At 43.5% G+C, this 26,188-nt stretch overlaps 1 protein-coding gene across 6 annotated transcripts in view; it reads left to right on the forward strand.

The window, feature by feature from the left end:
- ANTXR1 (ANTXR cell adhesion molecule 1) overlaps positions 1-26,188 on the forward strand; it is a 223,681-nt gene that overhangs the window by 15,844 nt on the left and 181,649 nt on the right. For all 6 annotated transcript variants that reach the window (XR_006287538.1, XM_043536340.1, XM_007065475.4 and 3 more), the window contains exons 2-8: positions 1,866-1,937; positions 2,938-3,009; positions 8,256-8,337; positions 10,025-10,058; positions 11,734-11,813; positions 13,202-13,270; positions 15,515-15,595. Coding sequence is in view for 5 of the 6 variants with exons in the window: in XM_043536340.1 (XP_043392275.1) it covers positions 1,866-1,937; positions 2,938-3,009; positions 8,256-8,337; positions 10,025-10,058; positions 11,734-11,813; positions 13,202-13,270; positions 15,515-15,595 (490 nt within the window). In the remaining variant the exon portion in view is untranslated. The remainder of the gene's footprint in view (positions 1-1,865; positions 1,938-2,937; positions 3,010-8,255; positions 8,338-10,024; positions 10,059-11,733; positions 11,814-13,201; positions 13,271-15,514; positions 15,596-26,188) is intronic.

Below are 26,188 nucleotides of genomic sequence, written 5' to 3' on the forward strand. Positions count from 1 at the left end.
CAGGACCCTGCACTTATCCTTATTGAACCTCATCAGATTTCTTTTAGCCGAATCCTCCAATTTGTCTAGGTCCTTCTGTATCCTATCCCTCCCCTCCAGCGTATCTACCACTCCTCCCAGTTTAGTATCATCCGCAAATTTGCTGAGAGTGCAATCTACACCATCCTCCAGATCATTTATGAAGATATTGAACAAAACCGGCCCCAGGACCGACCCCTGGGGCACTCCACTTGACACCGGCTGCCAACTAGACATGGAGCCATTGATCACTACCCGTTGAGCCCGGGTATCAAAGCTAATAACATGCTGGTTATTAATATTACTGTAAAATGCATGTATTAATATTATATGTGAAGTTGTGAATTCCCTCTGTATGATGTTAGTAGGACATATTTAAGACAAGACAGTCTAGTGTAGGTAAACGTGACAAACAGGTCTACCCTAGATAAAGGAAAGTGGCTTTACCTCAGTTTACATGTTACCTGTAACCAAAGCTTTCAGACTAAACCACTGGGGGTTATCCTGCTCCTGAACTTGAGAGACAGAATTAACATGGCTTCTGTACCCCAGAGAGAGACAGAAGACTGAATCCCCAGGAGGCCTTCTTGACTTGTAAGAAAAAGGCAGCCTCTTTGGGACTATAAGGAGCAAAGAGAGACTCCATCTTTATCCTTCATCTTCAGAGACAAAGAAACGAAGTGATTTGATCTCTGTGGTGGGTCCTGGCCAGTAAAAAAGCTGGAAAGGAGACTGGGTGAGAAGAAACCATCTTGAACAAAGACTGTATCTTGCTAGCTCAAGTTTTAGACTTTTGGATGTGTGTTTTCATTTTTATTTGCTTGCAGCCATCTCTACCTTTATCTCTTTTACTTGGTATCACTTAATCCATGCTCTTTTGTTAATAAACTCAATTTACTTTTACTATAAACTAATTCTGTGCTGTGTTTGAAGGGAAGGGTGTATTTACCCCTGTTAAATTAATAAGCTGTGATGTACAGGCTCTTTAACAGAGCACTTATCTGTTGTCAATGTACAGCAGCGGGGGCTGTGCATTGCAAAAAAAATCTCTGAGGGGCTTGGGTGCTGGCATTCACTGATTGCCACCTGCTTGGTAAGGTTTAGGCCGGAAGAGCCTTGAGGAGTCTTCTGGTGAAGAAGACAGACTGGTATGGCAGGGAGCTGACAGACAGTCTAATCTCCAGCAAAACTCACTCTTGCTGAGGTGGATAGATACTCAGAGCTTTGGGCCACAGAGTTATCCCAGCAGTGTGTTACAGGTTTTTATCACAATGCTAGAGAATAAACCAGTTATGGCTGAATTATAGGTCTAAGATATTTTACCTCTCATTGTCACCAGCACAATGGAAACAGTGGTTTAGATTTAGGAATCTTTCCCTCCTTCCAAATGCATTATGTTCCCCAAATGCACTCAAGCTGAAAGCTAGGCACAATGACACAGTGAGTAAGCCAGTGGAATTCACCCAAAATACTTTACTTGACAGTGAAATAGATCAGCACTAACCCTGGGTTATTTGCTTACTGCCAAGTTAAAGGTCTAACAGAGCTGCCATATATTCTTGTCAAGAAGCAGCCTCAAATGCTCAACTTCAGTATAAATTATATGCTTCGCGTTTCAAAGTTGTGTCTGAGATATGATGCGATTTCCACCCCACCTCCCCTTAACCCCACTTTAAGGAAACACCAAAAAAGGAGTTTTGGTTGAAGAAGTTTAGGTGTAATTTTAGTTGTAAAAGAAATGATGAGATGAACAGATGTATAACAATACATTAGGCTGGGAAATAATAAAGCCGTGGCCTAACTATATGAAATTAAACTAATATTTCCTGCAATGATTGTTTTCCCAGGTCAGGAAGCGTCCTGCACCACTGGAATGAAATCTATTTTTTTGTAGAACATCTTGCCCACAAGTTCATAAGGTAAGAAATGCTGGTTTTGCAGATAAACCCAACTGGGTGATGTGAGCTGCGAACTCAGGGTCAGATCCCACGTGGTACATAAGGATGTTTGCTGATTCATACCAGCTGACAGCTGGACCCTCGGTCACTTTAAGGGATTGAGTCCTATTTGCTTTTTTTATGCAAGATGCTCCATTGATTTCAATGGTATTACTCCAGAGGTGAGCAGCAATTGTTGCAAATTCACTGAGCCCCAGAAGATGGGCTAGATAAGCAAATAAATCATTCTATCTCTAATTTCTATGGGCCAGAGTATACCATCCTGTGGAGGTACCATGGGGAGGGTAAAGCTACCTCTAAGGCTCTCAGCTGCCATGCGGTGGAAGAGGGGGAGTGGAGTTTGTCTTTGCAGAAAGCAATCAGGAGCAATGTCTTTCCAAACCCCTTGAATGTTGCAGTAGCTGTGGGGAGAGCCTGTGGGTCACGAGTCCAATGTGAGAAGTGAAAAGACACAAGCAAATCTCCTCCCATCTCCACATAGTGGTAAGGGGACACTGAAGTGTACAAACTTGCTTCTGTGGCATAACCTCATTGTGGAAATTATGCAAAGAGGAATGGCATTCACTTCTAGAGGGAACTGCTTAGGAATTTCCATGGTTTTGCAAGGAGGAATGAGACTTCATAAGGCTCCCATCTGCTGATTCCAGCCGTCTCTGTTTAGGCCTTCATCTTCTTATGATTACATTATTATTATGGTAGCAGTCACAGGTTCCAACCAAGATCGTACCCCCTTTGTGCTAGGCGCTGTACATACATCTAGTGAGAGACAGTCCCTGCCCCGAAGATCTTACAAGAAGACAAGACAGAGAAAGGGTGGGAGGGGAGCCGTGGCACAGTGAAGAGTCATTGCGAGGAGCCAGAAGGGTAAAGCAAGAGAGAGGAGAAATATTGACTAGGTGAATGAATGGAGAAATGGATTGCAAATCATTCACTCTCATTTCTGTCTGTTCTCCTTCTCCAGCCCCCAGCTGAGGATGTCATTCATTGTTTTCTCAACTAGAGGCTCAACTCTAATGAGGTTAACTGAAGACAGGTAAGAAGAATTTGGGGCAATAGCACAAAGCAATGTCCTTCCTTTGCACTTTTCCCGGCTAGTGCATTCTGGCTTCATATCAAATGACTTGATAACTTTAAATCACTTGGCTGTACTTAACATCTGATATGTATGTTAGGCTCTTAAAGGAAGAACCGGTCGAAAATTTTAATCAACACTAGTTTTTCGTGGAAAATTGTCGTCCCCCCCACCACCATGGGTTCTCAGCACCTGGGACATTGAGCACCAAAGCACAGACGTCTGCCACTTGAGCAAAAAGGAGTAACTCCATTAGTTGGCAGCAGTAGAAGGCTATTCTCTTCTAGAGAATATTCAGTTAATATTCACAAGTGTATTACATCTTGTCTTGTCCCTGCTTTCCCCATCTATCTGAGACTGCAGATTCTTCAGAGCAGAAAAGAGGTCTCACTCCAGTTTTGTAAAGCATTGTGTAAACTTGTCGTACTCATACCTGTTTTTTAATAACCTTATATTAATAAGGTGATCCGGTATACCAATCTGTGGTCAGGAAAGCAGTTGAATTGGAAAATCAGAAAGATCAAGTTTGGAGCAATTGTTTTGAAAAGGGTCTTCTTTGTGTGGGTAACTGCAAGAATACCAATAGGAATTCTATGGGGGTCTTGCTTTCTCTAGAGGATTCCGAGTAGAACTAGGAGTGCAGGGTGGGAGTGGGATCTAGCCCGTGGAAGGGTAAACTCTAACGACGTGCCCTGAGATTTTTCAAAGCTATCTAAGGGATCTGGATGCACAGTTTCCATTGTCGTTAATCCAGATCCCTTCAGGTAGGTTTGAAAATCTCACCTTCAGAGAATAACCCTCCGCTTCAGGATCTTATTCTCACCTTTCAGGACCTTTCATGGAGTTTACTCACCTCCGCTTTAGGGGCGAGAGACCAAATGGACAGAACAAGAGTGTCTCTGTTTGTGCAAAGTGTGGGAATTACTGTCAATCTCCCGAGAAACATCTGTAGGTGGTTCCTTCACCATTCAAAGAAAAAGACACCCCCTTCCCCAATAATCTATCTCCCCCTGCCATAAACCAAAACACCCAGACAGCAGGTTTCATAACTGCCTAATAGCAGAGGAAGCACCTGTGTGCCAGATTTGGACAGCTGAATATGTGCCAGTTCTGATCTGTCTGAAGAGCACATACTGGTTGCTTGACTTGGGGAGTATTGAAAGGGGAAGAAAGAGAGAAATCAGAGCAAGACATTGTTTCCCCATCATAGGCCTGTCCTTTGATTTCCTTGCCTTTTCTCCATGCTGGAAGGGGAGGAGCGGGGTTGCTTTTACTGCCAGTGCAGAGGAGCCCAGTGCTTTTCCAAACATTATTTTTTCCATCTCCAGTTCACCTCTTTCCAGACAGTTTGTTTGGGGTCCCTGTACTATTATGGGAAGTGTCTTGAAGTGGATGGGGGTTTGGAATTGACTGATGTATATAATTACTTAGAGGTATTTGTGATGGATATTAAGATTAATGAGAAGCCTTTGCAAGGAGTAAGGAGCTATAACATAGGCAAACTGAGGATCTCGGTGGGTTGGGTGTTTTTATGACCGGGCCGGTTTATAAGCATAACACTTTTGGAAAGTATTCCCATTGGTCCTTCTTAGAAAATCAATGGGAGTCTTTTCATTGGCTTCAGTGTAAGTTGGATCAGGCCCCTTTAATCACTACAGTTTCCCCTGTTAACTTCATTGCCACGTGGAAGAAAAAATATGTGTAACACATGTGAATGCTATATGAATAGCATATGTTTTACATATTGGACTTCTCTGAGATTGCATACCAGCATAGCTCCTGTTTATGAACTAGTAGGAATCTGGCCACTTTCCTATAGTATAATCTACATACATACCAGCCTAAAAAATGCTATTAAAACTGGCCAGTCAGGGCATGAAATCTACCGCTCTGCCATTAACTATAACAACGGAAGACAATGAGAAAATGAATGGTATTTAACTAGATTATCAGATGAAAACCCACCCCCATACTGAATGGGCAAGGAGACTTTTGCAAAGCTGCATGTCACATGCATAAGAAGACCTGCTACTTATGTACGTGAAACCTTTGTTCCCATATGGGAATGTATAAGTTTACCCAACAGACCTAGAAATGATGTTGATGTCAGGCAGGACGGTAGTGTGGCACCAGCCAAAATCCAGCATGCTGGCGGGTGTAAGTCTTCTGTTTCGATTGGAGGACTGACAGGTAAAATGTGGATCTGTTGGCATGTATCATCAGCCTTCCTGATGTATAGGTGTGTGCAAAGGCTGTAATTATCAATAGCCTTTTCTTTTACTTGGATTTGTAAAAAAGCATCTTTGGGTGCTAGTTTGGGTGAGCCCGTTTGGAAAAGGGATGCTGCCAGCGTGTATGAGGCCTCCGGCAGAAAAAGCGAATGGAACGCTGAAGCCCCATTTGCAAAGTGCTGACGCTCTGATTCAGGACATCACTTAGCAGTAAGCTGAGCATGTGCTTTAGAGCTCAGCCTCACCAGTGTCCAAGGGCATCTGGAGGTGATGGACCCTCTTGGGAGGCTCTCGGCCTCTTCTAGGACTGAGCTGTTAACAAGGAGCATGAACCCAGAGAACACGCCAGGTGAGAGGAACCTTAGCGTGTGAATTTAAAAATCACAATTTCAAACTGAAAAATTGCTGATCTATATTAATGCAGAAAATGTTTTCATCGGCATAGTAACCCTTGGCTTTGTTATTAATTTTTATTGAGAAAATCTCCCCCCACTCCATCCCCCATCCAACTGCATTCTACAACTCCACTTTGCCTTTAGTGTCAGAGTTGACAATGACTCATTCAGCCCCCAGTCCTGCAATCTGTTTCACAAGGGCAGATTTCGCTCACCACCCGGCTGGTGCTCTGGATAGATTAGCTGTGTAGATCCAATTGCAGAATCGGGGCCAGGCAGTGCCATGTATATTACAAATCAAAGAAGCTTTGATTACCTGGGGTTTATTAACCATAGTATGTTATCACCAAAAAAGGAACCTTTTAAAATGAAAACATATAGAATACCTAGTGCCTGTAAGAAGCTGAATCGTTCTGAAAATTTTCCTTTTGGAAAATTTGTTTGTTTGTTAAAGGATGGGGAATCCAGTTCAGATAAAATAAGATCTGATGTCCTGGAATTTCCATCTCATCCTATCCTATTTTGAAAGTGCCTATCAATGTTGAGACAAGCTCATCCTTGAATTAACTCCTTTGAAATAAATGGAGATGAATTTGGCCCAGTTTATCTAAAGCCAAACTGAATTGCCAGAAGCTGGGAATGGATGAGAGGGGATGGATCACTTTTGTGTATCATCTTGTGTGTAACACTGTTCTGTTCATTCTCTCTGAAGCACCTGCCATTGGCCACTGTCCGAAGACAGGAGACTGGGCTAGATGGATCTTTGGTCTGACCCACTGTGGGCATTCTTTGGTTCTTAGGAATTTTTTAGTGTATTTAGGCCAGATCACTTTTTCAATTCTTGTTTTTCATTTTTCTGTATTTTGTTCCTTTAAGATCCACCAATAGAAGGGCGATAGTATCCTGAGACAGTCTGTTTTTTTAAATTGCTAGCCTCACTATATCGTATTTGGGTGATTCACTATATCCTAAAACTCATGAAAAAGCCTGTATTTCCAGCTGGGGATCAGTAACTCCATAATTTTCAGAATTGAGCTCATTTCTCAGAGATTGCTGCCCACATTTGAAGACTCAAATGGTACAGATAGATGGAAGCATGGAAATTTTATCCCCAAATCCTTTTTGGCTCTTGCATTCCTGGAAGAATCCTGGACCCATACAGCAAAAGAGATTTAGGGCCATGTGGCTAAAAATCTTTGGCATTCAGGCCTGCAGAGTTAGTGTGGTCCTGCATACAAATTGATTTAATCTAGTTCCCATGAAGATAGCATTAGTTCATTCAGAGATACCCTGCATACCACAAAGACTTCATCTGGGCTTTATAAAAACATCTAAACTGTACTCTGCTCTTACACGTTGGTGTCTGCAACTCAGTGAAACATGTCCGTCCCCCGCTTAGCTTCTGATTGATCAGTCACTATGCCTGGGTTTCCAAAAGATTAAATGGGACACCCTGAATCTTAAAGCCTTTTCCATTAGCTCATTAATCTTGAAGTTGGGTTTGGCTGGGAGTGAAAGGCGTCATATCCAAATATACTGGAGCCTGCTGGATGATCTTATATTATCGATATCACATTCCTGGCTGTTTGATTCAGCTTGTGTCATCACCAAGCACGACTAAGGAATAAGAGCCAGATGTAAGTCAGCAGCTCCACTTGTCTAGCCGCAAGATATACTGGCATTGTAAAGGGAGTGTGAGTATGGAGAAGTACATATGCCAGAATATCAGATTAGAGGAGATCTTTCTGTCGTGATGCTTTCTCCAGGCTGTGGGAATAGCGATGAAAATCGACTCTGGTCTAGTTTTCACACCCCTAGAGAGAGAGGCAGTCGAGTGTTCCCGTTACCTCGTAAAAATAAAAGCCTTTAATTCTTAGGTTACCAAGACTTTGGCCAAAGTTTGTACTTAACTGCCTGACCTGCCATTATGTAGCCAATAGAATAAAACGTTTCATTGTTATTTACATTAGCACAGATAGATGGCCGAGAGGAGGGAACTAGGGGCATTCCCGAACATAGCAATTTTCTTTCTCAAATACCTGCCTTTAAGGCAGGGATTTAGATGCCCAGATTCAGCCCCCTTCGGCTCTTTTGAGCATTCCGGCCTTAAATGCCTTGTTGGAAGTGGGATGCATGCTCCAGAAGCCCTATTGACTTCAGTGGGTGGGTGCTGCAATCCATTGCAGGACCTGAGATGACTAGGCCATGTCTACACGCACAGCACCGCTGCAGTGCGTGTGGTGAAGATGCTTTATGCCAATGGGAGAAAGCTCGCCCGTTGGCATAAAAAAACCACCCCCGCAAGCGGCATAAGTTGTGTCAGCAGGAGAAGCTCTCCCACCAATATAGCGCTGTGCACACCGGTGCTTACGTCGGTGTAACTTATGTCAATCAGGGGGGTGCAATCTTCACACCCCTGAGCGACATACGCTTGCTGACAAAGGCTGTAATAGTGTAGACATAGCCTGACTTTCCTCCATGCACGTACCCATTGCCTTCCACCCATCCGCCCGCATGTCAGATCCTGACCAACCTGACAGTTGCTAACAGATCTAAGGGAGCGTCTATCTTAATATTTCAGGGATCAGATACGTCAAGGCCTAGAAGAGCTGCAGAAAGTTCTGCCAGGAGGCGACACTTACATGCACGAAGGATTTGAAAGGGTGAATAAACGAATTTTAAAGTGCTTCTACAATGTCTTTCGGCGGGGGGGCTCAGAGTGCTTTGCGAACACTAATTAATTCATGAAGCCATAGAACAGCCCCGGGGAGGTAAGTGGTATTATCCATGTCTTAACGGATGGGATCCTGAAGACAGAAAGATTGAGGAACAGGGCTATGTGGGGATGGGTGTACATCATTCACCGTGCAGACTTTAGGCTGGAATATTATCTCCTCAGGCTATAGTATCTTCCTGTGTCCCTGCCTTCAGTGTTGGGTATTACCTGTTCAGGAGAGGGATCGAGGGCACTGGACAGCTGAATCCTGTCCATGCAGCTCCATTTGGAGCTATGCTGCAAAAGGGGGCAAGCTGCAGGAGACCCTGAAGCCGCAAGGGCCCTTGTGTGGCTGGCCTTGGCCTTGAGTGGATCCTGCAGGTAGTCGGTTAGGTTTGAGAGCTGGGATAACAGCCTGTTCCATGGGGTGGCTGAGCCACCCCAGCTTGTAGTCTCCTCTCCCTCTTGCCCTGCCCTGCTGCAGACTTTATTAGCTCAAACATTTGCATGCAAACCACACAGGATTTCTTTATCCCAGTCTCCCACCTTCACTAAACATTTTAGAGGTTTTTGGAAGCGATTATGCCCCACAATGAAGATGAATTGCATTCCTGTAATCCAGCATATGGGAAAATTACAGTGCTTTCCAGGCTGCAAGGAGAGCTAGCCAAGATTTGGTTCTAGCCAGAGATGAGCCTGAAAAAACTCCCAGACCCAAACACCCCCAAACCTTACAGGGATACTCAAAATCCAAAGCCAGAACCAAATTCAGCAAACAGAATCCCAGCTCCAAAGAGGAATTCAAAGCCCAGATGCAGACCCATCTCTTAATTCCAAACTCTGATACACACAGAAGTTTCTGACCTCTGTCTTGCAAAATCTGCTTGTTCATGTGTAAAGCATAAGATGCAGACAGAGGAATTTCCACCTGAGATAAGATTAACACAACTCCTGCTAGCTCACCCCATTTGGATGAGCTGAATTAAAGTGTAGGGCACACATAGTATCCTTGTGCTCCCCTGTCTGTGTGTCTCCCTGCATCTCTTGTCTCTTGTCTTATCCTAGATTGTTAGCTCTTTGGAGGCAGGGACCGTCTTTTTGTTGTTTATATGTACAGTACCTAGCACAATGGGGCCCTGGTCCATGACTGCGGCTTTTATGTGCTACAGCAGTAGACATAATAATATTAAGAGCACACTAAAATTAGCCCAGGCATTAGGCTGGGGGCTCTCAAATTCATTACAGTCAATGGTGATGCTCCTGGGATAAATTTGACCATGACACACTAAGTAAATGATGAGGTATGCTATAATGTCCATCTCACTGGTTGGCAAAGGGAACACAGGTACAAAAGAGTGTCAGGATACATGCGGCGTGAACCCCCGGCTCTTGGAACTGAGCCTAAGCAGAGGGAAATGTAAAATTGAAAACAAAATTGTGCAGCAAAAGTTTTTTGCATGAGGTTACAGAATTTAAAGGGGACATTAATTTCAGAATGAATGTTACCTGTGATAAAATGCAGTCTCCAAATTTGGTATCTTGCTGCCACTTCCAGGTTGTTAGCAGGCCAGTTAGGAGCAACCACTAAGTATTATTCAGTTATTGCTAATGCTGCTGTTTGGATTTAATTTCAGGCAAGCGAACAGATTTACTATGAAAATGTGCAAGGTAAGAGAGTGTGTTTCCCTGCTCCCCTCGCTTTCTGTCTGTGTGGTAGACTTCAGTCCTGGAGCGTAAACTTACTACAGGACAAGGGTGTGACTGTTGCTTTTTGCAGGAATTCAAGGTTATTCAATTCACACTGAAGAGCGATAAAGGACTTTGAATACATTTCATATTGAGGACTGAGGGCCAGTTGTATAAAGAGGCAGATTGGTGGTGTGATGCTTAGTGATCCCTCAGTGCTTAAAGTGCTTGATTTGGTGTCCGGTTCCATATGGCCGTGCAAAACAACAAAACTTCACCGTGCCAGTCTCAGACTCTGTCTGGGAAGCTCAGCCCCATTAACTCCCCCCCCCGCCCCCCATTCTCTCTATATATAATCTCACACTGCAGAGGTACAAATGATGATGCAAGGTGCAAATCAGTGGAGAATCAGACGCACAATTCTGCAAATATAGGCCTATGTATTTTGTATTTTCACAAGGCCTGGCATTCTGTTTTCTTTGTACTCATTGTGTTTTCCAGTGTTTTTCATCAAGTCATTGCCCTTTTATTGTTGCATGATTGTGTGAGAGAACCTTTTTATTAGTCTAGGCTGGGATTTTCAAAGGAGACTAAGCAAGATAGGTGCCCAAATCCCATTGACTTTCAGCAGGAGTTGAGTACTTGGTTTCCTGTAGATGCTTTGAAATTCACAGCCTTACCTTATAACACCCTCATTCATTTCTACAAGGACATTCAGTGTCCATGAGTACAGGCTCCTCCTTCCCTCCATCTTTAAAACTCCCCAAGGTCAGGAACCCTGGCACAGGCTGTGTGATAGTCTGGTCACAGAAACAGAAGGAAAGTTTGTGCCTGTCTGCAAAAGCAAATGGACCCAAACCAGATCGTTCCAGAAAAAGTTGTTTTTTTTCTCTTTATCAGCACAGACAAATGCACAGCTGTTCATAACTGCAGGAAAATCCTCCTGATGACTTAGGACATTTAAAAATGCTGTTAATTAGCCAGATTTTCACTTTTTCAGAAACAACCTTCAAATTATATTTAGCTTTTACTAAAGTGAAATATTAATGTTCACGTGTAATGCATGACTACGGAGCTGTTTTGGATTTATACCAAGCGTCTGTTGCCAGAAACCCAAATTAATTCCATTCAGTGCTGCTGTAAATTTACAGAGAAAGAAGCCCATACAAGCCTGGGCTACAATCAATATTATAAAAGAAGATTACAGTCTTCTTGTTACAACTCCACTGTCAGTATATATGATTGAAAGGATGAAGATGAATTAAGCTTTAGGGGTTGCCAACTCTGACTGAAGCTATTCTGGGAGATTTTTTCTCCCAACATGACGTAATGTCATTTTCTTAAAATATCCTACTAAAATCTCCCGGATTGCTTTCAATAGTCACCGGGAGATCGATGCCGATTCCGGGTGACTCCAGGCCAGTCCTGGAGGGCTGGTGCAGTAGACAGGTGTTTGTTAAAAGTGGTCAAAAATTTCCATTGAAACTTGGGGCCTTTTTAATGTAGAGTGTTAAACAGAGGTGAAGGATATAAAGTTTGGAATATATCACTTCTGACCCTTTCAGCCCACTACTGGCTCACTGGCTAGGTGTTTGGTGCACCAGTTTAGTCCTATGTACTCTTTTTTTGTGAAAGATTCTTTGTTTAATTTATTTAGGTTACAGAACTGCTAGTGTCATCATTGCGCTGACGGATGGCGAACTCCATGAAGACCTCTTCTTTTACGCTGAGCGTGAGGTAAGAGATTCAGGGCCTGGCGATACTGCAATCACAGGGTTTTAATCTAGCAGGAGTGGGTGGGTGAAATTCTGTGGCCTGCGTTGTGCAGGAGGTCGGACTAGATGATCATAATGGTCCCTTCTGACCTTAGTATCTATGAATCTATGTACTGGAGACGAGAAGCTGTAGCAGCATGGGCTAGCCAATATGCAAGTAATTACCTAGGGTTCTGGGTGGGCTTGTACAGCTCATGTCGAAGCCCGTGATGCTACAGCTTCACTTCTAGTGATATCTGAACTAGCTAAATTAAAGCTAGCTTGGATATATCCACATGTGCTGGAGTCACACCCTATGATAACAGTGTAGACGTACCCTTATGGTCCATGCCCTTGGGACAGCAGTACCCGGGTTTCTGTAATTTCTGCCAAAACAAGATATGTATGCTAAGAATGCATGTGTTTGTAGGGATAAATACTAATAGAAGCAAGATTTCTGCAAGGCTTTCAAACCACAAGACTTCTGCTCAAGTTTTAAAAAAGCACTTTGAGTGCTGATCGCTTCCGAAAATATGTCTGTAAGTGTCACAGTGGGAGCTGCTGAGTGGTGCTGGGCTCTTTTGGAAAATTTGGCTACCAATTCTTGATGCTCCACGCTTGAAAATCTGGCCGTGTGCTCTTTTGAAGAGCTGGCCCCGAAAGTCACCAATTCAGTAACAAGGCCTTGCAAGAGAAGTGTTTTCCTAACGGACTTTGAATACCAGAATACTTATAAATAAATGGTTTAAAAAGAGAAATTCAAAAGAGAAGAATTTCTTTGGTGCAAATTCTCCATCTCCCCTTTTAATGATATTGTAAATAACTACCTGCTATAGCTCTGCAATCGCTATTGTACTGAAATGCCTCCTACACTAAGTATGAGGAGATACCAGGGTTATCATAGATCCCAGGAGCAATACATACCATTTTTTTCCAGGGCTTCCACTGTCCTTAGAAATTATATTAACTTGGAGGGCTGAACCTGTTTCATTTGTTTTATACTGCACACTTTCAATGGGCAAATATTGTTAAGTTAGAATGGCTAGAAATGGGATTTGTGGGGTACAAGAATGGATAAACATTGTTTTTGTTTACCATGCAAGTAGCTACTATAGGAATAGACAAACTTCTGCATCTGCAGGAGAGCAGAATGTTAGGGTCAAGATCTGCTATCCAGATCTGAGAGTAGATTTTTGGCCCTGAGACTTTTAATTCTATCCCTTATCATGCCCCTAGTCCTTGATTTTGAGGAGGGTTGCACTGACAGAATGACAGCAGGATGGCGATATTAAAAATATAATTACAAATGTACAGAAATCTGCATCTGTAACATGTACCTGTCTATTTAAAAGTTTTGCACTCTGGTTCCAGGCTAATCGATCTCGTGACCTGGGAGCCACAGTGTACTGTGTTGGGGTGAAAGATTTCAATGAAACACAGGTAAATTAGTCATGTTTTCCATTTGTTTGGAATTCTGGCAAAGGTGGACTATATGCTGTCAGTTCACATGGAGCAGCTATGAGTGGACTTTTCAGCTGAGCCCGGCTGGGGCAAGTTCAGGTGCTATTCATGTCCATATAAGAGCCAGAACTTCAGCTAGCATAAATTGATGGGCACTCCATAGAAGTCAATGGAACTATTCCTATTTACACCAGCTGAGGATCTGGCCCATACATATCCCTTCTGGGATCTTAATTGAATTATTAGCATCTGTTAAACTCCAATAACCTTGGCTCCCCCATATTATTATAAATCTTTCTAGAGTTCTGCTTCCTTTAGGACTTGCCATAGTCCCCAGTCCAAAATACCCAGCACTCTTTCTCCCCTGAAAAATAAAAATGAATCTAAATGAATAATGAATAATAATGAAAAATGAATAATAAAAAAGAAAGAGAAACTTATCAAACTCATCTCATCGTGGATTTAGCTACAGACCCGGGCTAAGCTTGTTGGAAGGTACAGTGAAGAGCCTGATGGTTTCCAATGAACCTGGGCCTAGGATTGAGTTAATGTGGGACAAGTGGGGGTTTCATTGTTTTGATGTAGGCAAGGAAAAACTCTCTGGTTATTACTGGTTTCAAGTCTGAGTCTTCGGCTTTTCATTTGAACCTCAAATGAGGTTCCCCTCGAGGCAGATTAAACCCCATGTCACCCCTGCCCAAAGGAAACACAAAGAAAAGCTTTCTACTAACTCCTGGGAACCAAATTCCCTGAATATTGCAGAGCTCTAAAAACAGCCAGCAAGATCCAGAGATAGGCCTGGTCTGCAATGAAGCTTGTGGTTGTGGTTGTATTTGGGTGCAGGGCTGTCGTTCACGTTCCATCCCTAATGTAAGATGAGGCAAGAAAATAAGAGTATTTGTGGAGGTGGCGAGAAATTAGATTCCCGCTCTATGGTCTTGTCAACACTGAGGATTTTTGCACTAGAGTAGTTTTGCCATGATAACTTCCCCATGGCAGACCCCTAGTGCAGATAGCTCACAGCTTTCCCTGGTTTGTAACCGGGGTAGACCTGCAGTGGTACATGACACTTTTTACATTAGTGAAGCACATCCATATTAGAGATTTGCACTGGTGCATTTACCCTGGATGCAAAAATCTCCAATATAGACAAGCCTTATGCAAAGGCAAAGAGAGGAGAGAGGACTGACCATCGAGACGGGCACAGCCTGAAGTCATCAAGGCATTGGAGAGGTTAACTCAAGTTCGATGATAAAGCCCCACTGTTGTTCGAAACCCCAGAAGCTTCCAGCAGAAAGACCATAGAGAATGAATTCAGGAAACTATAAATCCACCCATTGACTGTCATTGCTATGTCTTGGTTTATGATCCTGAAGCAATTTAATTACATTGCTTCATAGAAGAGGGGACTCAATAGCCTGGGCTTTTCCCTATGGGTGCAAACCTGGAGGGTGTGTGTGTTTGTTTTAAGAGTCGTCTATACGTGTTTATTTTAATTCTTATTATACATAGAACTGATTGACAGGGGTGATGGGGCGTGAGGCTTGTGAGGCTTAGAGATGAATGTGTGGCTAGTTCTCTGCCTCCAATTTGTAAAGCTTCAGGGGAGGCTGAGCCCCAAGCCGCTCGGTGATGTTACCCCTGCTGTTCGAGAGAATTATTAAAACCAGTGTCCCCGTCGCAGCAATAAAACTTGATTCTGCTCCAGCTGCTGCATGGAGAGCTCATTCTTCCTGAGCTGTGCTCACCATTCTCCTTAACCCCTAGCACTCCAAAGGCAAATAAACTTGTCTTTCACCTCCTCTGGTGTGGCATTTCTGGCCTCTCTCTTTCCAGCCAAAGGGGACCACAAAATGCCCATCTGCCACCTGTTCTTTGTTTTCCCCCCTCCTCACACAGACCCACTGCCTCCCACTACCTACCCATTTTCCTATTGCTGCTGGCTCTGTGATCATTCACCCTTGGGCATGTGGCCTCTGCTTCTCACCTGCCAGCTTCAGGAAACCTTTTCTGACTCCCAGCATAGGTCCCTTAAAACGAACCAGGCCCATGGTATTAACTGTGAGCTAAGTTCCAAAGAGTTACAGCATATTAGCAATTCACACTCCACTGAGTATTGATTTTTATTTGCAAATGGATGCATTTGAAGAACTCCTTTTAATTTGCTGACAGCTGGCTAATTTATACCATTGTTGGTTTTTCTATTTTTTGCTGTTCTGTCAGCTGGCTCGAATTGCTGACAGCAAGGATCATGTCTTCCCAGTGAATGACGGCTTTGAAGCCCTGCAGGGGATCATAGATTCTGTGAGTATTAATCTTGGCTGTATGTGTGCGGACGTGTATGCATGTGTGCGGTGGCTGGGGGAACCTGTCTATCATACTCTAAGTGACAGGTTATTGTCACTGTATTGCTTTTTAAAGCTTTCTCTGCTTTAGCTGGAGGACAAATCTGATTCTAATATTACCACGTTGGAAGTATCTGGTACTTTCTCATCTGATCTGGTTTTAAAAAAAGGTTCGGGGGGGAGGAATCATGAAAATTTTTCCTGATTTTTTCCTTCCCTCTGAATCCCCAAAAACAAAGTAACTGAAATTTCAAACGTCAGAACATTTTGCCCAGCTCTAGTCTCCCCATCCTGTACAAAAATTACTCATTCCCATGAGTAGTTGTAAGTACAGCAAGTGCTGGTATTTCCATTTTACACATGGAGGAAACTGAGGCAGTGAGAGGATTAAGTGTCACAGTGGGTCAGTGGCAGAGCTGTGAGTAGAATCCAGGATCCCAGTCCCCTGGCCTAACCACTGAAACACATTGCTTCCTGAAACAAAGAGGGGCTCCATTCTGCTTTTCCTCCTGCTGCTTGTTGTGTCCTTCCTTTGTTGGCAGATATACTCCGCTGCTCTGAGTTTTGGTTCTCTGTGGTATTTCCCGCCCCCACCATGGTACAGGACTGTACAGTGATACTGCATAGATGCTAGACTTAAATCTAGACAGGACAAAAACACTAGAAATCATTGTCCCTCTTCATTAAAGAAAGCAGAGCATGAAGATGATGGGGAAATAGGAGACAGATATTCCTAGCTTGCCTGAAGTCCTAAAAAGCCAGCCATTCTCACTGAGTTGTTCATGGGTTGGGCGTCCCTGCAAACAGGCCGTTTCTCTGCTTGGCTATATTTCTCCTCTAGAGTTATTCAGCTGCCTGAATTTCCCACGTGTCAGCTGCAGCGATAGGAAGCAGTTGGGGAATTCATAGAATTATAGAGTTTAAGGCCAGACGGGACCACCAGATCTTCTAATCTGACCTTCTGTATATCACAGGCCACCAGCACTAAACCAAAAACCAAACTAACCTCCTCTCAGAGTTGGTGACACTCTAGAGTCGACAGCCCCCATCCTGTTCAATCGGAGTTTTGCCATGTGCTTCCCTGGCAGCAGCATCAGGATCCAAAGAGAGTTGTAGAAAATGGTAATGCAAACCACGGACTAGCATACAGGTCCCAGGACTAATATACACATCCCAGCTACGCTTGCTTCACTCATGCATATATCCCCATTAACTTCAATGGGAATAGGATTGAGACCTGTAGGGCCCTTCCATCCCTGACTCCAGTGGTTCTGAGTAATCCTGTCTGACTCAATACATTTCCAAAGCCTCCCTGGGCAGAGCAGGGAAAGCAGCACATGAGGGACTGTCTGGACCATTAATTAAAAAAAAAATGTAAAATTATTCCGAATGTTCTCTAGGAAAGGATCTATTTGGGGATTTTTTAAAATAGTTTTCCTTTGCTCACTTGCCACACATAGCTATTATAACGGATTGAGTTTCCCAGGGCTATGGTGCCGGATGGGGAATCCTTTTAAATGTGTGTCTCTGTGCTGGCCATTTGGTATGTTTTGTTGTTGTTGTTGTTGATAAAACCCCAGAGCAAGGAAAGTCAGCTTCAGAAAAGGGATCTAGGATTTCTGTTTTTTACAGTAGTTACATGCTAGCCTGACCACGTGGTATCAAGCAAAAACTATTCTTTCCAAGACAAGCTCTGGTTCCCCAGCTCTTTTTCTTGCTGAAGGAAGGTGATCCCATATTACTGGTTTCCTGACATTTTGCAAACAGGAGCTGCTTTCCCCAAATTTTCTCTTGGATGATCAGGTGTTGGCTGTCTTCTTAAAATCTTGGTTCTCAGCCTGGCATTCTCTTTGCAGCTGTCTTTAATGAAATCCAGAGGTGGCTCTCTGACATTCTCTCTGTGGCTGTATATGATAAAACATAAGATTTCGGTCTCGGGAGCCTAATTCTGAGCTAATTCAGTTAAGTGCTGCGCCATTTACCAGCTACACCAGAAAGTATAACTGCTGCAGGAAGTTTGGGTGGGACTGTGAATAGACAATGATGGTCTATCTGCAAAACCATGGGAAGTTTCCTGCCAGGTGATTATGCTTTCCGGTGAGTCCTACTGTATAGCCAGAATGCGCCCCAAATGCTACCGAATGCCCTGATTATTCATCACTTTTAATGGGGGCATCACCAGAACAGCAGCAGCATGGAAGGTGGAGAACCTGGAAAGGTTCAAGCTGAAGGAGCTGAAACATGACTACAAAGCATGAAGAAGACATGAGAAGACAGGTAGTTTAAGACTACCTTTGGGTTCTTATTGCAGTGTAGAACGTAAAGGCTTTTCCTTTGCAGAACAGAACACTTCAGTGTAAAGCAAGCAAACAAGGCTCCCGTGGTGGGCTGAAACTTGGCTTTGCTCATGGCTGAAACGGTGCATCTCTGGCAGCCCGGCAGTGAGACCATGCACTGTGCATGGGCACTGGTTCAGGACCACTTCTGAACAACAGAGATTGACAAATGAAAAACTATGTGGCTGGGGGGCAGGGGAACACATCAGAATTTTTTATTTTCAAACCTCAGAAGTGGGTTTCTGGGTTTGTTCAAATCTCAGGCGAAGCTTTGGGCTGCGTGAATGACCTTTCACTCCGTGACGGGTTACCCCCCACTCCGGGGTGCCACCTGATGTACAGGGGTACCACTGAGCCTGTCTGTTTCACCAGTCAGGGCTCCCTTACGTTGTCCTGCTGAGCCAGGCCCTCAGGCCTCCTCCAGTGCACACAGGTGGGGACACACCCCGCTGCAGAAAGACACAGACACTGAAATCAGCTCTGCATGGGAAGGCTCAGCTAGGGAATTGTCTTGTCTTGTGCTGCACAGAAAACTGTACAGCGTAAGCTCATAAAAATCCCTCTCCTTCCCTCAGTGTGGAGGAAGATATGCACAACTTTTTGCCCCTCCACCCCCCAGTTATGGATTCCGCAAACTGAGTTTTGAGAAAACAAAATAAGTTTATTATCTACAAAAGATAGATTTTAAGTGATTATAAGGGATAGCAAACAGATCACAGTAGATTACTGAACAAATACAACAAACACACAAACTAAGCTTAATACATTAAAGAGACTGGTTACATGTACTAATTTCTCACCCTAAATGTTTTAGGCATTTCTTTCACAGGCCAGACCCCTTTTCCAGCCTGGGCTCAGTCCTTCTCCCCCCCCTTTCTCTTTGTTTCTTAGATGTTTCCAGCAGTCATCCGGGTTGGGGATTTGGTGAAGAATGAGCCCTGATTAACTCACTTCCCTGCCTTAAATAGGATTTACATGAGGCAGAAATCCTTTGTTTCCCAGTTTGATCCCCACCCCTATTAGTGGAAAAATACTAATAATCCAAGATGGAGTCCAGTATCAGGTGACATGATCAGATGACCCTGCAGTGTCAAAACAGCCAGGAGTCAAAGTTTGTTTGCAGCATCCCAGGAAGTTCTCAGGAAGGTGGGAGATTATCATCTTCAAAGTCCTATTGTTCTCCCTAATGGCCCATCCAGGCTGACTGCATTCCCCCTGGTGGGCATTCCCCAGGTGTAAACCCACTTGCAGTAGTTACATAGTCAATATTCGTAACTTCAGATACAGAAATGATACATGCATACAAATTGGATAATCATATTCAGTAAATCATCACCTTTCCAATGATACCTCACATGACCCATCTTGTACAAAACACATCTTAGTTATGCCATATTCACATCATAACAATATCTCTATTAAGAATGGTTTCAGAGTAACAGCCATGTTAGTCTGTATTCGCAAAAAGAAAAGGAGGACTTGTGGCACCTTAGAGACTAACGAATTTATTTGAGCATAAGCTTTCGTGAGCTACAGCTCACTTGCATCCGATGAAGTGAGCTGTAGCTCACGAAAGCTTATGCTCAAATAAATTTGTTAGTCTCTAAGGTGCCACAAGTACTCCTTTTCTTTTTTCTATTAAGAATGTGGGACGTAGTGTGACAACCCCTTCACCTATATGTATCACTGACCAAGGGATTTGTTCTGCCCTGGAAGTATCGCTGAGAGGGGGAGTTTACAGAGAGTCCCTCCTAAGAGCTCTGCATACATGCTCCTTTCTGCAGTGCGGAGAGACCTTTCCCTTTCCTCCGCACACACACAGATCCCCAGATGCAGTGGAACTAGCAAGGTCCCTGTCTCTGGGGTGGCAGGGCCAGGATTTGGGAGGGTGACATTCTCTGGGGATGACAGTCTATATATTGTGAAGCAGAGGCAAACACATGGATACACCTGCCTTTGTCCTCCCCGGAGGCAGCCTGCAGGAGCCATGCATGGGAGTTCATGCAGCCCGGAGGCTGTGGTAGGATCTGTGAAGAGGTCTCTGCTACTGCCCAGTGAAGGTTATTGGAGAAGATGATTGACCTGTCTCCTGCATTGCTCCCCAGTGCACAGCCCAGCTATTCAGGCTGCGCTTTGGGATCTGTTTGATATATGCTGCAAATTCAGAGAGATACTATTTATTACCAACAGGAGAGTGGGTTTGTGTGTGGGGGGAAAAAAAGGGGAGGGAGAAAACCTGGATTTGTGCTGGAAATGGCCCACCTTGATTATCATACACATTGTAAGGAGAGTGATCACTTTAGAAAAGCTATTACCAACAGGAGAGTGGGTTTGGAGGGGGGGTGTGTGGGGAGGGGGGTGTGGGGAGAAAACCTGGATTTGTGCTGGAAATGGCCCAACTTGATTATCATACACATTGTAAGGAGAGTGATCACTTCAGATAAGCTATTACCAGCAGGAGAGTGGGCTGGGGGGAGAGAAAACCTTTTGTAGTGGTAAACACCCATTTTTTCATGGTTTGTATGTATAAGAACATCTTCTGTATTTTCCACAGTTTGCATCCAATGAAGTGAGCTGTAGCTCCCGAAAGCTTATGCTCAAATAAATTGGTTAGTCTCTAAGGTGCTACAAATCCTCCTTTTCTTTTTGCGAATACAGACTAACACGGCTGCTACTCTGAAACCTGTATTTAAATACATGTAGTGCTTCAGAGTAGATACTCGCTACAGCAACAGGAGAGGTTCTCCCGTCCCTGTAGTTAATCCACTTCCCTGACAGGTGGTAGGTAGGCTATGGAAGAATTCTTCCGTTGACCTAGCGTTGTCTACACAGGGGGTTAGGTCAGCTTAAGTACATCTCTCAGGGGTGTGGATTTTTCACGCCCCTGAGAGATGTAGCTATGCTGGTGTAAGCTTTCAGCGTAGACCAGCCCTCAGTATAAGCTCCGGGCAAGTCTGCACTGCAAAATTAAGTCGACCTAAATTACGTCCACGTCCAGCCACCTCAGGAATTAAATCGCTTTTGCGTGTCCACACTATGCTCCATGTGTCAGTGGTATGCGTCCCCACCAGGAGCACTTGCACTGATTAAGTATCAGTGTAGGGCATTGTGGGACAGCTTCTGAAAAGCAGGAACAGTTAATGTAAGCAACGCAATGTCGACACTGACACAGTGTCAACCTAACTACATCGACCTTAGCACTACGCCTCTCACGGAGGTGGAGTTATTAAGTCGGTGTAGTGGGCAAGTCACACTGGAGGGAGCTACATTTTCATGTAGATGCTTACAGAGATAGGTCTACATAAGCTGCCTTACATCGACCTAACTCTGGAATGTAGAACAGGGTTCAGCCATGAGACCTATCCTCACTTGCCAGTGAAGTCAAAGGGAGCCAAAGGTGCTCAGCAGCTTGCAGGATTGGGCTTGTACAGGCTTTCTAGTGTCTCTCAAATTAGGATGAAATATTGTTATTTAGAGAACTAATTGCTTTCTCACTCCTATTGTCAGACAATCACTGATAAAACTACAACTGGAAAAGCCCGTGTAATGGGGAATTTGAGCTTTTTAAGGAGTAAGGAAAATAAGGCAGACACCTGATCCCTACGAGCGGGACAACAACTCAGAGGAACAAAGTATTTTATAGCTTTTTTTTGTTACTGTGGTTTCCATGGGAATTTCTGCAGATCGTAACTTGTCAATTTAAAGCAAACGGAGCAAGACCTAGAGTGAAAACTTGAAGCTCAAATTCATCAACTGCTCAGGACTTCTTTGTCTGGTATGAGGAGTGCTCCAGGCTGTGAAATATAGAACATCATGAAAGTTAGGATATGATACCTTTGTCATCTCCCTTATAGCCTGTAACCTAAACAGTTTAGTAACACAGCTATGATTCAGAAGCAGGAATGCTCCCAGGTCTTTGCCGTTTGCTGCAGCTGAAAACTCATTTCAGACATGGAAAAGATTGTATCTCGAAAACCAAAAATGAAAACAAGATACTAACCACACATGACTGTACAAATTCTGTATGTGAGGTTAAGAAGGCAGCTGTAAAAAAAGGAACTAGAGGCAGAATTATATTAGACTTCTTTTAATCTTTCATTGTATCTAGAAGAGCATCCAATCATCTATATTCCTATTGATTGGTACCCTTGCATAATTTCTCTCTCCTCTTTAACTTAACACCCTGCTTGTTCATTACATTTCACCTTTATGCCCATATAGGATTTACTGGTCTCTACTGCATTCCTAATCTCTCTTCATATCTCCTCTCTTAAATTTGTTCTGTCAGTGTTGCATATACATTTGCCATAGAAAGTTTTAAGACGGAAAATTAAACTCTCCAAGTGCTGTATGTTACACAGGTATCTGAGCTCCGAAAGGAAAAAGGATATACCAAAAGGACAAATCTTATCCCAGAATCCACTGAGTTCAGTGAGAATCTTGCATGTGCATCCGAAAAGCCAAATTGTTTGTCCTTTGCCAAATCTAAGATGCACCATTATCTTTTCTTGAGATCATCATGTGCTTTTATGGCCAGCTTTTCAAATGGGCCTCTCAAACTATACATGCAAATGTTTCTTGTACATGTGTCCACCATCATGTACAAGTCAGATGAGCATGCACATAAGGATAGTGAGAGACAGTTACCTAGTTTGCAACACACGTGTTCTGAACTTGTAAAACTTAGGGTGTGCATAATTTAGAATCCAGTTTGAAAATTTGGACCACGTGTGTACATTGTGCATTATGACATGTTTAATGTTTAAAATTGCTTTTCAGCATGATGTGTGGTCACATCTGACACTTCTTCCCTCTTCCCCCAAATCATCTCTGAAGCATGTTGTTTTTTGATGTACCAAATGCTAGCGATGCTGGAAAGGAAGTACTGTGTAAATAGAATTAAATTGCTGTTTTGTAATTGGCAACAGACTTTGTTTTTCAATGATTCACCAAAACTTGGGTAATCAGTACCTAGACTCAGACTACAGGTCATTCACACTAACAGACATATGCACTAGCCCTCCTCTAAACTTCCACATCCTGTTTGCTCATTAAAAAGCTTAAATTCAATAAAACCCCCGTTAATAGAAAATGTCCTCCAGCTGCTGTGCCAAAGAAGCCTAGGTATAAACTGGTGGGCCAGCTCACCAGCCAGTGCATCAAATAAAGCTCCCAACAGCATCTGAGTTTCGGTCCCTTTCTTCAGGGATGGGTTTATTTCTCAAAACAAAACAGTCCAATGCAAGTCAACCAGTTCCTTTTCCCCTGACCCAGGGTCTCCTACAGATCTCCCTCCCAACTGAGCTGTTTGTTGGCCTTGATCTATGGACCAGGTGACCTACAGGCTATCCCCTGATCCCTGGCCTCAGACCCCTCACCCGGGAGGCTGTGGGTTAGTCACAGGTAGGGCTAAGCCCGCCTCTCTTAAAGGGTATTCTATCCTGTGGTATGAGCAAGCCATGAAAAATACTTAAATATCAATCTACTGTGAGAACACATTATACAATATTTATATTTTCAAAGTTCTTTACAAACATTAACTAACTAACCCCTGTGAGATAGGGACATGCTTATTATCCCCCTGGAATACATGGGGAAACTGAGGTAGTTGAGGCTAAGATTCCTTATTCAGGAGAGCACTTAAGCATGTGTTTATCTCCAATCACATGCCATTGAAGTCAATGGGATGTAAACACTTTTTTTTTTCCCCCTGAGGAGGGATGGACTTAAGCATGGGCTTCCCTAAACTGGGGTCCCGGCAACGCACCCAAAGGCCACACAGCAAGACATTACTGAATGAGCCAGGACTGGAGTGATGGGGTTTGCCACTCAAACACGAGGCTAGATTTGTCATGACTAGGATTCAGCACTAGGTCAGTTGTACTGAGCACACTGCAGGAGTGATTTATACTGGTCCTCTGCCTGGCAACTGACTGAATGCTGTCCTACACTATTTCATTGGCTTGCTTGAGCCAGGTTGCCTAATCCCTCCAGCAGTGTACATGCAATCCAAGCAAGAGCCTTCCACCACCCTGGAAGGGAGGAAAGCAGCAGACTTCATGAAGTCTACTAGGGCATATCTTACCTGTATGTGAAGTCCTTTGATACTATTGCTTCTCATAATGATGAAAGGTGGGGACTGTTGGAATGATTACTTAATGCTACTGGGACTTCATTGTGTTTATTAATGATGTTAGGGTACTTAGAGTTATGGATCCTTTTTTTTAATTATTATTTTAAAATCTAAATAAATACAAACAAATATTATCATAGGTATTCTATTAAGCCCTAAAGGCCAGCTCAGAGGTGGAAAAAATATGAATTTTTTTGTATTACAGAGTACAAAATAATACAGAAATAAGGCTGGTTTCAAAAGGAAGTAATTCTATTGTTTTTAATTTGAATTTTGTTGCAAAAGTGTTGATCAAGTTATAAGGTTTGCTGCCCTCCCCTTCCTTTTTCACCTTTTCCCTTTGTCCTCCATGTTTCCATTTTACTGCTGAAAAGGAGGTGTAGGGAAAGGAAAAATTGAAAACCAAAAGATTTTTGGTTTGGGGTTCCGTTGAAAAGAGGTAAAACTTTAAGAAGAATAGACAAAAGTGTGTGAAAAGTTTCCATTTTTGAAACAGAGCCATTTGTCAATGAAAAGAATATTTTTTCCTTGGAAAAATGTCAACTAGCTGTATTACCTCCCCTGCATGAATGGTCAGTGGGGCCACTTGTGGAGTAAGCTAGTACCAGAATCTGGTTTTAGGAATGGCTAGACAGCACCCGGGTGGTATCTGGCAGGCGGCATATTACAACACCTACCCACCTCTAATCTTCAGTATTCATCTTTCTCTGATTCTGCTTTCAGAGCCTTTTTTTGCTTGTCGATTGTACTCTCGACTGTATAACTGCTGCTTCTCTCTCTTTCTCGATTTGTTTCTCCCTTGCAGTTCTATCTGACTGGCCTTGTTGTTCCTCCAAAGCTTCTCCTTTTCCCCATGCACTGTCAATCTGTCAGCAGCTCAGAAGGACCTGGTTCTCTTCGGTCCCTGGTATCCCAGAAGACTTTGGCATCACTGCTTCTGAGTGACTAATAAGCCCTTCCCAAAAAAAAAAAACAACCAATCTCAAACAAACCCATAACTATATCTGCACCTTTTGCAAGCAGGTATTTCTGACGCATAGAGCCTTAATTACAGTGAAATCCTGGCTTGTCTATTATCTTAATGTAATTTATCATACTAGCTGTAGTTTGTTTCTTACAGATGTTTCAGTTTAAGGTTGGGAAAACAATTTTGCTGCTGGATAGAGTTGTGGTGCTTGGCCAACATAATCTGGCCTCTCAGAGCTGGCTAAAATTTGATCAGCTTATGTGCTGCCTCTCCGATGTCCCATCCCAGAATGGGGCTGAGCCGTCACAATTCCTTGTTAAGGCCCCCGAATCCTGCAAAGACTTACACATGAGATTGTGGAACTACTCGCAGTGCGTAGAGCGAAGCGTGTGTATCAGGCTATGCAGCATCAGGGCTGTCATTGGCAACGAACAGCTGGATCAGTTCTAACACGGTATTTGAATAGTAATACTCCCAACTGAGTGAATGGCTGGCAATACGCGCAGCCCAACGTTCCAAAGGTATCCGTAGCTTGAAACTGAACCTGTGGCCTTAGGGGGTATGTCTACACTGCAGTTAAAAACTCACAGCTGGCCCATGCCGGCTGACTTAGGCTCCCGGGGCTGTTTAATTGCAGTATAGACATTCGGTCTTGAGGTGGAGCGCAGGCTCTAGGTCCCTGCAAGGTGGGAGGGTCCCAGCATTTGGCCTGCAGCCCAAGCCCCAACAGCTACATTACATAAACAGCCCCACGAACCACCGTCAGTGGTCTACGGATGTCTAATTGCAGTGCAGACATACCCAGAGACTGTTTACATTCAAACTTGTATCGGTTTAGTTAAACTGGTGCAAACCTGTGTAGATGCACTTATTTCAGTTTAGCTTAAAACCGTTTCTAATTTAAATGAGAGCACCCACAGGCACATTGGTTTAAAAACAATCCTTAAGTTAAATTGGTGCAAATCTGCATGTGGACAAGCTGTTAGACAGAGGGTATGTCTACACTACATCTGTGACAACGGCACAGCTACGGTGCTGCAGCTGTGTCGCTGTAGTGCAATCACGTCTTGCACGGACAGAAGGGGTTTTCCCGTTAATGTAGTCAATCCACTTCTC

Source organism: Chelonia mydas, chromosome 26 (assembly GCF_015237465.2).
Source record: "Chelonia mydas isolate rCheMyd1 chromosome 26, rCheMyd1.pri.v2, whole genome shotgun sequence".
Taxonomy (NCBI): Eukaryota; Metazoa; Chordata; order Testudines; family Cheloniidae; genus Chelonia; species Chelonia mydas.